Genomic DNA, 14,784 nt, shown 5'->3' with positions numbered 1-14,784 from the left:
AGTATGGATGACGTCTCATATATTTAACAGATATCAACTACACAGCGCGAGCCAAGATGTATCGTACACTGCTATTTTCCAGTAGATTTCCCTAGACCTTTCCACTTGACAAGCATTTCCCTACACAATACTGTTAGTTGGTTCATGTACATGCTCCTGGAAGACAATCGAAGTCATGCTAATTTCTGCATCGGAGTCGGCCACGAGCTTAGCATTATATTCCCGAACGCTAAGAATGAGGCGTGGTCCCAGCACAAACATCTGCACGACAAATAAGATTTCAAGAGCGCCAGCGAGTATCTGGGTTCCAATAGCACTTGAATTCTACAGGAATGATGAGCAGGAGGTACAAGTAAATATCAGCGAAAGGTCGGCGCACCGAGAGCTCTGGAGAGAAGTAACCAAGCTGGAGGCAAGAGACACTAACAAAGCTAGCACGTGCGGAACTTGAGAAAAAGATAACCGCATTCACAAGACAAGCTCACCTTGCAAAATAAAGCACATGAGATTGCATCAGCACTCTGAAACAGTCCGCCATGGGAGATCCTGTCGATAAGCCAAGTTGTCGCAAGTCACGGAACTGTTTCACAGCAATCCAGACTGCAAGGCACAGTGCGAGGACCTCCCAAACCGTGGTGAGCATCCAAACCATCGAGGGCAGAAGCAGGAGATCCCCCTCATATTCTGCATTGCACGTATATGTACCAGAGATTATCCACTCCTCTAGTGTTTGTCCAATTAGCCGTGTTCTTCAGTTTCACAATTAAAGCTTACCCGTTACAGTATCCTCGAGTCCTATTGCCGCAATTACTCCGCAGGCGATGGTGACAACCAGGAAGATAATCACAAGAAAAACAAGCATCATTCTAGATCTCTGATACATGGCATGCAATCGAGCAATCATGATGACTTGCATCGCATTTCAGTCCAGTCAATATCGCTGAAGTGTTGCAACTGGGTAACTCACCGCCTAACGTCGCAGATACGACCACATTTGTCACATTTACTGCGTAGTTCGTAATATTACCTGAAACACCCAATTGGTGAGCACCCTCGTACTGGTATCAAACATTCTGACTCACACCTATTGAGTCATTATGTTGAGCCGAGTTCAATGGTCAAAATCTCACTCACCCCTACAAATAAGTGTATTTATTGGATAGGGATGAGATAGTTGTGGAATACTCACTGTGTCTGTCAGCGAGACCGATGGTACACTTGCTGTGTACTGCCAGTCAGAAAAATCGAACACAGTGTATATGAGACATACGTAGAACATAGGTACTAAGCGTCAGAGATGAGCTATTAGCATGGTGCCGATTTGTTGGCCTCGACACATACACAGAATATGGTATTCCAATATAGCGTATCTAGAACATTTGGGAGTCAGCACAACCTGCCAACCGCGCTATCGTGATAGCACAACGTGAGGTACGAACGACTGAATACAGCACAGTCATGAGAGACCAGCGGTGCCTCTGTCGTGAATTCATTGTATTTCTCTCGTTTTTCTTCTGATCTTGTCACTCACCCAAATCAGTTCAATCTATGACACCATTCTGAGCGAGTTGGCTACTGCAGCAATAATATCGACGCACCTCTTGTCCGAGTGTTAGCACTGGAAATATGATGAGAATATCAGTAATTTTCGAACATCATCCTACTCACCCCAATCATATACCACCACGACGCTACCGGCAACTGCGAAACCGTAATCAATGTTAAATCGAGACATCGTGACGTGACGAACCTAGCCAATAGCTGAAAAAAATGTTTGAACTGATAGTCGGCCACCAACTGGGATCATTCGAGACTACGGTCATATTTGAGGGATAGGTGAGAGCGAGGGGTGATGTTGGTGGTGTATAACGGGTAACATTCGTGCTAGATAATAAATATACCGCGTTCCGCGTTTCCATAGCCCAAATCTACAAGAGTTGGATATCTGATCCCGCGGCTGTCTCAAGACCCTTGATCATGATGGATGATCAGCGCTCAGCTGAAGTAAGTATGGCGGTGCGAAATCAAGCAAAAAAAGGAAACGATCGATGACCAAAGCATGCAAACCAGTATTGCGCACGCGACGTTGAGTAGTTCTTTATGACGTCATGTAGTCAACGATCTAACACTGATGTGATCATTTTGAAACAAGCATGTGCATCAAATGTACACTTCCTTTGGCCTTACTGGCAGAGTCACAGCCTCCGATCACTCATGGCATAGCACCAGATATCTATATATCACACTTGCCTGTCTGTCCACTTCCTCCATTTCCTACCGCCTGTGAACACCATGTCGCTGTCTGCAGCTCTCAGTCTACGGCTGCCATGTTCTCCCTCCAGGTCACTAGAATTCTGTCGGCAAGCTGACAAGGATAACGAGATTTGCATGACAGTTGACATGGATGATGGAATGTGTGATGGTGGCTGATGTAGTAGACAACAGGGCAGTTGCGATGATGAAGACAAGCCTTTGACCGCGCGGAACTTTCCGATGTCCCCAGACTTTGGCGTAGAGTCTGCGCAGACTTCATACAGACTGACCATTTCCTAACTGTCCTCGAACTTGGACTAAGTAGTAAGTAGTAAGACCTTTGAAGGAGTCGGGTGAAAATCGGCAACTTGGGCGTTGCCAAACTCACACAAATACATTTCGGCTTGTCGTAGTCACCGTGTTGATACCGGCAATCATCCTGCTACCCATACTTATGGCCGAGGCGCAAATCAAGGAAGCTGAAAGATTAATGAACCTCCCAGCTGCAGTGTTCTCAGGTATTTCAGCTTCCTTGAAACTCGCGCTTAATTCTTATCCATGACGCCCTGGAAAGTCGACCAACTTCAATGAGCGAGACTACTTCACATTACGATCCAACTGTATGTGCTTCTCTCCAATTTTTTGATTGTTTGTACGGTACACTACTCAGTTGATACCCTCATCAAGCTAATGCGCTTGAGAAAAACGACTTAACGATCGACCGGGCGGTATATACTGACGTCCTTGCCTTCCAAATTCCCTTGCAATTGGTTGTGCTTGGACTTACGGTGGTCTCAACTCGACAGCACCTTCAACCTCATCTCCATCGATACCGTCTACTACAGTCTCCTCCATCTTCACCTCTGCGAAACCAACTTTTTCATCATTATCCTATCAAGTCAACATCTGCGTGACGTACTTTCTCTTCTACCTCTGCCATGTCAAACCCATATTCGAATATCACACCCTATCTAAACACGCTCGCATTAGGATCATCATTGGTGTCATTTTTTTACTTCTGCTTTTTTTATCTAGTTTATTCGTTTAAACTTGCGCTGACGAGATTCCAGGACTACCACACCTATATGGACCGGATGGAATGTTCTTACCGCCAAAGCACCACCACTGATGGTGGACTTTGTGCATGCCCGGATAACTTCACTTCGAACCTATACTACCCCACTCCGAATTGAATATGAACATGAGCCGGAGGAATTACGACCGTCCAGGGGTGCTGCTATGCGCAAACCTTCCGGCCAGTACCCACTTTCAGGGGGAAACCAGTGCGCAGTGCATCAGAAGCTCGGCCGCGCAGCCTGCAGGATGACGACTCCACGAACACCCGGCCTGTGTCACCCGCCAGTTGGCGCAACTCCTCTCGTCTGCAGAGCAGATAGTCTGGATCCTCGTCACAGCACATAAGATCCAACTCACGGACGAGATTGGATGAAGGTTCTAAAACGGCGCAATCGCTCATCCGCAGGCTCGTGTAGACCATACCCCAGTAGGGAATTGTCCAATGTCGAACATCGGCGCTAAGAGAAGACCCAAATGAATGGAGGTCAATTTTTTGGAATTGTAAGTTTAGAGACCGCCCCGTTGACAATCTTGGACTCACGGTATCTATTGGTTCAGCCTCAACCCGTCCATCAAGGTCATTTCTTGGTCTCTTAGTGAGGGTCACTGCACTATATGCGGTTGCACTGTGCCCATACTCTTATGCACGTCGATCTTCAGGCTCGGTACCTACTCTGGACACGTTTTGAATCTGTCGGGTCCAATCCTTCTCGACCCCCTGAAGTCTCAATGAGCACACCTGTACCATGGCTTCAAGGACCAATAACGGTCGAAATGTGAAATGACTCAGTGGTGCTACCTCCTTTTATACGTGATCTTCTATGCTTGCTACGAAGGCTGACATGACTAATGATGATGATCTCCTGGATCATGTCCTTTGATGCTGTAGGTGAATGATACATCGGATATCTTGGTCACTTTATTTGTGTGCTCATGGAATTTGTTGAAGTCGAGCTGGTCGCTGGATCCGGGCCACTATATAGAAACGACTGTATTCCTTTCCATTTCCCGACTGCATAGTACTTACTAGGGGAAACTCCGACGTCACTTATGTTCGGAGTATCTTTCATTCAATCTCATGCATATGGGTCAAGTATACAGCCGAAATGGCAGACCTCGCCTAACTTATGTTCAATCTTGTCATTTACTTAGATGGAGCAACATCGTATATAAAGAATTATCCACCAGCGTTACAAGTATGGTAATTGCATGTCGATCATCCGAGAGTGGCGGTGCCACTGAGTTCATCCATCAAGTTAACCCAGTACTACTCAGTTTTACAAACATTTTCGACAAGACAACATCGTCTCACTCCGCTTGAAAGCTCAAAACTTCGTACCTCTGAATTTCTGTCTCTACACTGCCATGCCTAAGGTTTCCAAAAAAAAGGCCAGTGGAGCCGACGTAGCGAAGCCAATTCCCAAACTCCTTGTTCTCAAACATGGTCAAAAACGTGTAATGGTTAACCGACACAAGTCGTATAACGTAGGTGGAACAACCATTGAAATCTTAAAAATGGCTCATCGATATCATAAGGTCATGCTTGACAATGCATGTAAACATTTCCCAACCATTCCAAGAAACGCTATGACATTCCAGACCAACCAACTCGACATCTGCGAAGGTCAACTTGTGGATATCACAGCTGAAACATGGGACAACGTAATCGAATCGCTTACATCCGTTGAAGTGACTCGCGCAGAATTACCATTGTCCATCGCACTTCCGCCCAGTGGCAGTAGTAACGCTGGGGTTATTTCATCACGCAGCAACAACGACAAAGTCAGGCTCCATTTGGTTTTGACATCTGGGGATGTTCTTCCTGTCACGATAGAGTTGTCCGCGCGGGTGCAGGAACTTGCTGATATTGCTGCTCGCAAGTCGGGAGGTGAATCTACTAATTACAGGACAATGTGGCGTGGGTCAAGATTGGATCACGACAGCAGTATCAGGTCATGCAATATCTTGAATGGAGACTCTATCTATTTTATAGTGGCACAGGTCGGTGGAAAGCCAGTGATCTATCTATATTCGCCCTCCAATATCGATGTCTCGGTCAAACTATCCCTCAGTCCTGAGTGGAGCTTCTCCGCTATCTATCCCGTTGTTACCCTGAAGCAAGAACACGGACAGCATGTCGAATGGAATGTTCGCACCCACCAAGACGGGAGTTTGACTGAAAGGAACTCTGGTTTAGACGTATCGTACTTATTCTGGGAGGCAAAGTGAGTTTCCTCATCACATGGAAATCACTCTCATAATTAACTCACATGAATCTTCGCAGGACAAATTCAGATGCATTTCCGCATTCACCAGCATCTGAACTGCAATCAGTGGATGTATTCAGTCCTACATCCAGCACTCTTGGCGACATGGATTCCATTATCATCTCAGTGGACAAAGTAACCGTTTACCTCGATAAGTCGCTCAAGGCTCTAGGACTTCACACTGAAGCCAGAACATCCTTTATCACGTGCGTCCGTATATGCATCTCGGAGCATCACACTAAAACTCATTATTACCACGGTAGCTACTGGCTACCGTCTATCCTCAAGCATGAATACATCGCCCTCCGATTTGTCCCTCAACCGGCATATGAACGTGCCGCTCCTTTAAGCCTTTCTCCGCAACCTGACATCGTGACTCGGGTATTCATGCTGTTCAGAGGTATCCGTAAGGAACACTTAGCGGATTGGCCTAACGCGCGAATGCAAGCAGAGAAAGATGTTGCTTGGTGGGCGGATGTAGTTGGAGTTGATCTTGCAAGAGCCAGTGATACAGCTTTGTTCAGGGTGTTGGAATGGGGCGGGATGGAGGTTCATGTTTGATGTTCTACCAAATCGCTCAATATGTTACGAGTCAAACTCGACTATTTTCCGGTCATCGGTCATCGGTCATTTCGATGGCCCGGGCCCTGTGTATTAGTTTTCCCCTCGAGTCTTGGCTGTGTCTGTGTACAATACGCTTGCAATTTTGTCAAACTGTTGCCGATTGATGCTACAATTGATTGCGGGTCCTCCGAGCATAGTTGAAGGGTCCCGCTTGCTCTGAACTCATTCTTCGAGCGCCTGTCACCAGTGCAAGTTGATTCGAGTTTGTAGTTCCAGCATCGTGATTCGTCTCGCTCAGGAATCGTAGATATACTTAGTAGGTTGGGCTGGACCGAGCGCTGGCTCGAGGTGGGACACAAGCAGGTGGAGCCGCTTGGGAGGGCGGGAAACCTGCTCACTGATCGTGTTAATGACTCTCTGACAGGCTGAAACGGAATACGAGTATGATATCATTGACACAGGATGGAATTTATATAGCTAACAAAGAATAGGTGACAAAGAAAAATTACGAGGGAGTGCCAGATGGGGCTAAAGAAGACATGGTATAGGTGGAGTATGTGCGAACGTGGTACGACGAACGGGAGGGGAAGAAGGAAACGAATATCCCAAGCGAACAACCCTACCGCGCAGCTGGACGTCCGATGCCGAGTGATTCCGGCGAGCTACATTACCCAGCACCTTGATCAGGCACTGGGCCACAGTGTTACCGCGGGGCCACCGTTCGGCTGCCAAGCCATAACGAAAACAAGGTACCACTGGCCTAGTGTAATAGAGCGTATTTGCAGTGCATAATTCACATCTCGCACAAACTTGAAAGTTTTGTTTCACTTGCATAATACGCGACATCCCACCTTGCTTGCTTTGTCCTTCGTAGCCTTAAGTTCGCCTTGTGTGTAACACTGAATCAAAGTTGCTCTTTTGTGAGACCGATTTGAAAATAGCGTGCCATTTAGAATTTTAGGTTGAGAGTCGATTGCCAGTAAGTATGACTCAAGGCTGGATAAGGTTTAGCCTAGTAGGAGGAACATCCAAGACTGACCTAACAACCGGCCAAATCACTGAATTTCTACGGAAGGTGTTCATGCGATGCTCATGATCAACTTATGTTCTTGGTTGCACCTTTGCAAGTCATGGAAATGCATTCAGAACGTTCTCGCAGGTCGTGAAGCACCGCGCCAGCCTGGGCGGCTGGTGTCCACGCCACCGAAAAGAACAACGGTTCCTTGAAAGCATTGCACACCGTTCTGGCCTCTGAAGAAGCAATCGTGATTTCAAAAATTTCACACTCAATCTAACATTGACCAACCTGAGCCACCTGTGCAACAATGACCGCCGAACAAAGGGGAAAGAGTCCGAAAGGCCACAGTGGATGAAAGGGAATCATATATTACGAGTTGGCTGAAATTCAGTTAGAGTACCCGATCACCATCCCAATCATTTCACGCACAATGTCGTTGTCATTCGAGCAATTGTCGTTCAATTTCGAAGAATTTGTCCAAAGCCTCAAGTTCCAGGTTCGAACCTACAATATCATTCTTCAGCGTTATATAACATACTAAACCTCACCTAATACTGCAGATTTCCTCATCCACCCAGGAGTCTCAAATTGATATCGAGTGCCCTCCTAGAGGAAACCGCGAACAACATTACGGTTATTGCATCACCCAAGACTTCATTCTTGCCTTCGAGAACGAGATCAAGAAGTTCATCGATCCCGCCAATTTTCATGATCCCACGTGCGCGTCGTTGACTCGTAATTGGCTTATGAAGGAGTTGCGCCTTCATCAGTTGGATTACAAGTGTTGTGTCGACCTAGTCTTAGAGCCTGAGGATTCTGCGGATGAAGACTCAGAGGGTGAGGTAGAAGGGTTAGCTGACAACAAGGAGGACGATACAAAGACTGATGAAGATGAGGGCGGTCCAATTGACCACGAAGACACAAAGGAAGACGAAACGAATACTGATGAACAAGAGTCGAGTCTCTATGAAGACGAAAAAGACAACCTAAAGATTGACGAAGAAGCCGATGCAATTCACTATGAAGACGAAAAGGACGACGATACAAAGACTGACGAAGAAGCCGATACATTTTACTTCGAAGATGAAAAGGAGGACGACCCAAAGACTGATGAAGTCGAGGGCGATCCAACTCACTTTGAAGACGAAAAAGAAGACGATCCAAAGACTGATGAAGATAAGGGCAATGCAAGTCATTACGAAGACGAAAAGGACGACAACAGCAAGACTGACGAATACGAGGACGTTATCAGAGACCATGATAAAAATATCAAGGAGGATGAAGATGAGGGCTATACAAGCCACAATTATGAAAACGAAACCTCGGCGATTGGATACGCAGACGATGAATTTGAAGTCGAGTACGATGCAGAAGAGGTGGTGGTGGTCATCTCCGTTTGTTCAGACGATCCCGTCAGCTTCCAAGCACGGCCTACACAAGCGCAAATGGACATGCTGACGACATTGTTCTGCCAACCGCCTCAGTGGTGGGTGAGCTATAAGGACGTTTAAATGTACTTTAGTTGTACTCAGACTGGATCAATCATAGTATGCGGGAACATCGCGACATCAATTATTACTTACGAGCTCCCATTTCCGAGTTGCCTTTCGTCACCCCGTTTCTCCACAGAAGTACCTTTGCATCGTCCAATCACCCATGAATGGGATATTGGATAACGCGCAATGATGAAAGAAAGTTCAGCGCGTTCAGCGCTTGAATGATACGTCGTAGCACAGCCACAGACTGCATCGATGAACCTAGGTTGGTTTCCCAAATGACCATCATGAACTTGCAGAACAGTCTCTTATCTCGAGCTTGCCAACCAAAGTCCTGTGCCATATCTTTATTCACTCTCCCAAAAACAACCTAGACGCTACCCGAATCAAATTCATATTCTATTCTACTCACCAGGGTACTGTAGAGATACGACACTAGGTTCGTCACGTGCAGCCCGTGACGATGTCACGCTTAGTCTTACAGGTTCGAATGTCCAGGTGACCTGTGACCTTACCCAAATAGATTCGCCTGCGGATCGTAGTGCTTCGCCGCTCGCAACGCCGTTTGCAACCATCTGACATGCTGCTTCGTGATTCAAGCAACTTGCTTCAGTCTGTCATGGATTCGCCTCGCATAGCGCTGACTGGTAACGAGTGGAATTGGAGACTCTGTGGTCTTAAAGCCTGCCAGGTGAGTCTACTAGTATGATCCGTTTTCAAGCGCCCATCATGCCATCGCAAACTGATATGTTTGTTGCTTCAGAGTGGCTCTCATGTGGTCGTGTTTTTGACCAGAGCAAACTGCCGCCTTCTGTTCAACATGAGATCACACGATTACTCAGGATCCCAACTCCAATGCAACCAACCATCCCATCTCGGACTCTGCCTGTCGCGCAGCTACTCGACATCAGTCTTTGCGCATCGCTGGACTGTGATCTTAGCCCAGACACCATCATTTTCTCAACAAACCCCCCTCTCCTCAGCCTTCCCAACGATTTCACGACATGGTCAATTCCCCCGCTCCATTGCGTCACTCAGCTCCTCGATCAGTTCAGTCAGGCTTGGTTTAATGGTCACACTTCAATCATCCATCCACTTTCCCCAACATTTCACCTTCCGTTCTGGGTTCTTTCATACTGGAGGGACATGTCATGTGCCCTGGAGGCTCGTCTCGCCTGGATATCGGCCCATGATTGGGTTCTTCAGAGGCTTGAGGATGAAGAGGACACGGGTCATGGTGCTTCTGAGTCAGTAGTTGTAGACGAGGTTCTAGATTCGCTCGAGCGTTTGCCATGGGATGTTGACTTGAAGGGGTTTGGTGCTCAGACCAATCTTCGCACACCAGAGCTTCTCCCTCTGCTCGCTGACACGATGGTCAATGGTCGTGTACTTGATGCTCTTATTGCCGCTATCAATGATCGTGCGGATGAACACAATGATACTGCTGTCGAGACGCTTGATTTTTCAAATATATTGTTCCTTGGCGACACGCGGTGGTCAAAGTATCATTTCGACAAAGCCTTTACTCGGCTGCATTACCTCGGAGACTCGCTTCACGATGGCACCATACAGCGCGTCATTTTCCCTGTCAATATTGCCAATGTCCATTGGGCCATCGTTAGCGTTGATGCTAGCACACAGATGATCTTGTACGGTGACTCACTTGGATGGTCCATGCCTAGTTCATATGTTGATGCTATCCGCCGCTGGTTGAAAAACCACGGATTCGCACCATTTGACAAAGGATCCTTGTCTCATGGGGAGCAGACAGACTCCTTTTCATGTGCAATCGCGGCTCTCAATACCATCAAGCACGCTGTCTTCAACCACCACCCGCTGTTTACCAATGACTCGAAATATTGTCTTCGCATGGAGGAGTTTTTGATGTTGACAAAGAGCCACTTCGAGGTTCGTTTTTACTGTGTTTTTACCACTCAAAAAACTCATTTCCTCGTAACAGTCTGAGGAGTTACTTTCTGAGTCTTCGGAGAGCTCTTTCGCAGATGACACTAGTGATTTCAGCATCGAATTTTCATCTTGTCCTCCATCATATCCCAGTCCGGTACCAGCAACAAGCCCCTCCCCTCCGCCGACAACATCTAGCTCAGAACGTGTTTCCTTGAATCTTAGGGTTCGCGAAGAGGACAAATCTGTTGGTTTGTTCAAGTACTTTCCAACTACGACGCGCGAGGAGCATCTCAAATCGGCATGGACTCCTTTCTCTTGGGAGCTAGAGAGTCGTGAGCGGGATGCCCATAGGGTTCGTGTTGAAGGAGTAGAAAGAGATATACGCCGACGTGAGGGAAATAGGGAACGGAAACAAATCCAACGTGCCCGTGAAAAGGCTGTGAAGAAGGCCACTACAAATCACACATCCGACATCACTCCTGCCCTCCCAATGACAGATCTTGCCGAGGTGTCTCGCCCATATCGCGAGATTCGAAGAGATGCGAGGGCGCATAAACCTAGTGTTCAACCTGGACGCAAAAGGAAGCATGAGGACACTATTGCAGTTCGTGTCAACTGGCAACACCCCTTGTTATGGGCTACTATTGCTGAAGCTGCTGTTCGAGTTGGGATTGGCATGTCCCCCATAGAGATTGTGCGCGATCTTCAGCAGAGGGACTTAGCACGATTCCGGACATTGACTCCGCAGGTAGTTGGAACATGGATTGACCGCTCTGGTGACAAAGCTGTTTGGAGTGCGGCAACTCTTGCTCGTGTTCAGCGACGCAGCCTGCCCATGTACCAAAACACACGGAAACACATTCTATCCTCCTATCCCAACGTGGTCAAATTGATCATCAACGACCTTCAGTCTCTCCGTCAAGTTGGTGTTGCGTTGGACACTCTCCGCTGCCGTGGTATCATCCTTGCACGCCTGCAACACTCCGTTCCTGATATTTTTGGGCATGTCGCCAAGGACGGTTCTCGCTTCCGCTGCACGGAGAGTTGGGTGAAGGAGTTTCTTGTTGAGCATCTCAATTGGAGCTTCCGCAGGGCAACACGTGCAGCTCAAAAAACGCCACCAAATGTTGAGCAGCTTCTCCTCGATCAGTTCCTCCGTTTAACACTCACAATTCGTGACTGCGCAATCTTCGATGCTGCATTTGTCGTCAATATTGACCAGACGAATATTGTCTATCAGCCAGCAAACACCTCGACGTTTGAAACAATTGGCTCGAAGCAAGTCTCCGTGATCGGGCAGGAAGAAAAACGAGCGTTCACCGTCGTCAACGGAATATCTGCCGGAGGTCATGCCCTCCCCTTGCAACTGATCTACGAGGGGAAAACTTCACAGCTCTATTCCTTCAAAGTCTACTCCGCAATACAAGGAAGCGATGGAACTCAAGTTCAAAATCTCATACTCAAGTACGCACACTTACTGGTCAACATTTCCCCTCATGTGCGAGTACGTTAATGACATTCTGGTGCCTTACTGGGAGGAGCAGAAAGTGTTACTCAATGCACCGGCTGACCAGGAGTGTATTTTGCACCTCGACGTGTGGAGTGTGCACAGATCAATTCAATTTCGCACGTGGATGGATATGACCTACCCTTGGATCAAATACCGTTTTGTCCCTGGGGGCTGCACTGGTGTTGGTCAGCCATGTGACGTCGGTATTCAACGACCATTCAAACTTGCAGTCAAACAGACACAGCATGCTGATATAGTCAACGAGTCTCTTGTTCGACTCGCCCAAGACAAGTCTGTGTCACTCATCAGACTTGACACAACAATTGGCACCCTTCGTGATCGGTCATTGCGGTGGGTTATAAATGGATATCACGCTATAAACAAGCCTGAGCTTGTAAAGCAGGTTTGTTTCTCATTTTCTCGCACTGTCGAATCTTGATGCACGGAGCTAAATCATGTTTTCAAGGCATTTTTCATGTGTAAGGCCGGGGAGAATTTCAATCTCTCATTCGCGAGCCTCGCAAGTCGAGAGGCGTTGCAATATTTACGTGATGTTCAGAAGAATGATCCAGCTGGATGGACGAGGATTGCTACTGCTCAGTACAAGACTGTCAGCGTTGACCAGGCAACAAACTCCGAGTCAGAGAACGAGGCCACTGATACTACCGGAGCCGAATCCCCCTTCGACGATGCTAGCGAGCATGACCTCGATGCCAGTGACGTGCCAATGGATGCACTCCTTGATCATATGGCTTCCGGGGGTGAACACGTCCGTTCTGACTGCCGTATCGATGCAGATGGCGGACTTCTGTGTTCAAACCACTCCGAAGTCTATGATGTGGGTGACATTACTGCCAAAGATGTGGAGAGTGGCTCGAATAGTGTTCCGAAGGTTGATTACGGGCGTGGAAAGCGTAGACGCATCGCAAATTCGATGTATGATGATTTCTGGTCCCATTAGCGCATAACCTATGTTTTTTTTCCCATATGTCACAAATTAGCTTCGTCCCACCAAAAATTCATGTGACAGTCACACCAAATAGATTCGATTCGTTAAGGGCTGTGACCTGTGACGAACCTAGTGTCGTATCTCTACAGTATGCCGTCGATGGAGGAATGTTTCTGTGGATTGTTGTGGTGCCACCGTGCAGATTCATATTATCTATAAGAATAAACTGGGAAAACTTGCAGCAGCAGCAGTTCTTCTGCTATGACTCAAAGGCTCAGGGCCTCAGGCGCACGCGAGGATACTCCCTCTCCCCAGAAGTTGGCATGTGCTTGAAACATGACTCAATCTCTTCACGAACCCTTCTACAAGCTTACATATCCTCTCTCAGTGTCACATTAGCCTAAGGGTGTGCATTCATTATACTCAAGAGCACTCTACACTACAATCCATCTGACCACCCATCTCCCGACCTCCACTTTACGCACTTTCAGGCTCGAGTTCAAAGTATTGTCTTTTTGCCTCTTTCTCCTCTCTTTTCATATTTCCCTCGCGGCGCCGCGCTAAGAACACCTGCCAATCTTCTCCTCGCAACTGTCCACTGTTGCGTTCGGGCTCCGGAAACAGAAGGACGGGAGACACCTCTTCTTGGGAATCAAGTGAGATGAGTTGATTTTCTCCGCCGCTCTGACACCCATTGTCAGCGTGACCCCATGAGGAATCTACATCGCCCCATGCGAAGACAGGCTCCGGTTGCATTTCTCCGCCAGCTGGTGTTTGGCCCCATTGTAGGGCCTCGGTCGCAGAGGTGACAGCCTCCCGGAAGGGAATATAGCTACGCAACATAGGGTCAACGACAGACACGCCCTCGGTGCAGAGGACCCATATTGGGATCGAGAAATGTTCGAACATGGGCAGTTGCCCTTCCCAAGGGCAGTGGATGGAGGAGATGAACACTCCGGTGCGTTGAACATTGGCCGACAGATCTCCCACAAACGAACACGATAACTCGAGAACCCATTCAGCCGGTATGGGGCACTCGCGGTCATCGGTCAAGACAGACATCCAGGGGCGATTGGAACCTCGATATCGGCGACTCATAATGTGCCATGTGCAGGCAGCGGCAGTTACTAGAAAAATATCAGTCGCAGTGCAATGAGGATAGGAATCGACGTACATAAAAATGCGTTGCGCGACCTTTACAGCGAGTTTGGCATTCTCGTGTGAACGAAGATACCCAAATGTATGTGGAGGGGGTGGAAGTGTAGTCCCCCACGGAACGAACATCCCGGCACCCAAACGCTCCTGGCACCAGATCAATTTCTTCTCTAGCTCGTACCATCTTTCTCTGATGTCGCGATGAAGTATGTGCTTGCCCTGTGCATCGACCTCTGTGCGGAGAGAAAACCTGGTGTGGTTCAGGCATTCGAAGATGGGCCCATCAAAGCTCGGGTTCAAAGGCACGACAGGAAACCATGGACGCGATGCATACGCCCAGCAAGGACTGAGTGGCCTTTCACTGTCATCAGGAGAATAATCGTGATTGTCACGGGGGTCCCAGATAGGTTGATAGGGAATGACTTTGGGCAGGAAGTGCGCAGTGAGAGAAGTGAAGACCTTCGCATCACGCACAAAGACTTTGAGGGCGGCAGTCATGGAAGGGTCGGAAGGGTTGGGTTGACTCGTAGAACGATACGGTTGATCAAAACTACAACCAAACTACTACCACAACAGTATAAACCGAT

General features: G+C 47.8%; 4 protein-coding genes across 4 annotated transcripts; 2 read left to right on the top strand and 2 right to left on the bottom strand.

Moving 5' to 3' along the window:
* Nucleotides 1-9: 9 nt before the first annotated feature.
* On the bottom strand, nt 10-2,021 carry F5147DRAFT_261551 (uncharacterized protein). The gene is made up of 13 exons (XM_041428908.1): nt 1,751-2,021; nt 1,669-1,701; nt 1,599-1,618; nt 1,532-1,546; nt 1,440-1,478; nt 1,342-1,370; nt 1,271-1,284; nt 1,186-1,221; nt 968-1,027; nt 775-909; nt 486-723; nt 380-431; nt 10-324 (listed from the first exon to the last, which is right to left on the bottom strand). Exons 1-13 carry the CDS (start codon nt 1,917-1,919, stop codon nt 121-123), a joined length of 1,044 nt encoding a protein of 347 aa, XP_041290940.1. The 5' UTR covers nt 1,920-2,021; the 3' UTR covers nt 10-120.
* Nucleotides 2,022-4,579: 2,558 nt separating this feature from the next.
* Nucleotides 4,580-6,333, top strand: F5147DRAFT_638220 (uncharacterized protein). The gene is made up of 4 exons (XM_041432969.1): nt 4,580-4,815; nt 4,867-5,555; nt 5,615-5,803; nt 5,861-6,333. Exons 1-4 carry the CDS (start codon nt 4,696-4,698, stop codon nt 6,156-6,158), a joined length of 1,296 nt encoding a protein of 431 aa, XP_041290939.1. The 5' UTR covers nt 4,580-4,695; the 3' UTR covers nt 6,159-6,333.
* A 1,153-nt stretch (nt 6,334-7,486) lies between these two features.
* On the top strand, nt 7,487-8,746 carry F5147DRAFT_838210 (uncharacterized protein; the record flags this gene model as incomplete). The annotated part of the gene is made up of 3 exons (XM_041444133.1): nt 7,487-7,526; nt 7,575-7,675; nt 7,740-8,746. 3 exons carry the CDS (start codon nt 7,487-7,489, stop codon nt 8,688-8,690), a joined length of 1,092 nt encoding a protein of 363 aa, XP_041290938.1. The 3' UTR covers nt 8,691-8,746.
* A 4,773-nt stretch (nt 8,747-13,519) lies between these two features.
* On the bottom strand, nt 13,520-14,695 carry F5147DRAFT_654311 (uncharacterized protein; the record flags this gene model as incomplete). Its single annotated transcript, XM_041433858.1, has 1 exon — nt 13,520-14,695. The coding sequence occupies one exon, from the start codon at nt 14,693-14,695 to the stop codon at nt 13,520-13,522; it is 1,176 nt and encodes a 391-aa protein (XP_041290937.1).
* Between the last annotated feature and the right edge of the window lie 89 nt (nt 14,696-14,784).

Source organism: Suillus discolor, assembly GCF_016758755.1.
Source record: "Suillus discolor strain FC423 chromosome Unknown F5147scaffold_40, whole genome shotgun sequence".
In the NCBI taxonomy this organism is placed as follows: domain Eukaryota; kingdom Fungi; phylum Basidiomycota; class Agaricomycetes; order Boletales; family Suillaceae; genus Suillus; species Suillus discolor.
The sequence above is the reverse complement of the archived record's forward strand: the minus strand, read 5'-3'. Positions and strand labels throughout refer to the sequence as shown.

What these genes read in the sequence shown, in the direction of transcription:
- F5147DRAFT_261551 (XM_041428908.1), bottom strand. Translation starts at nt 1,919, where the DNA reads ATGGAAACGCGGAACGCGGTATATTTATTATCTAGCACGAATGTTACC. An exon ending in CGTATCTGCGACGTTAGGCG is followed by an intron (nt 910 to 967) that starts GTGAGTTACCCA and finishes ATGCGATGCAAG; the next exon opens with TCATCATGATTGCTCGATTG. An exon ending in CATGTGCTTTATTTTGCAAG is followed by an intron (nt 432 to 485) that starts GTGAGCTTGTCT and finishes CGCACGTGCTAG; the next exon opens with CTTTGTTAGTGTCTCTTGCC.
- F5147DRAFT_638220 (XM_041432969.1), top strand. Translation starts at nt 4,696, where the DNA reads ATGCCTAAGGTTTCCAAAAAAAAGGCCAGTGGAGCCGACGTAGCGAAG. An exon ending in ACCGACACAAGTCGTATAAC is followed by an intron (nt 4,816 to 4,866) that starts GTAGGTGGAACA and finishes CGATATCATAAG; the next exon opens with GTCATGCTTGACAATGCATG. An exon ending in GCCAGAACATCCTTTATCAC is followed by an intron (nt 5,804 to 5,860) that starts GTGCGTCCGTAT and finishes TTACCACGGTAG; the next exon opens with CTACTGGCTACCGTCTATCC.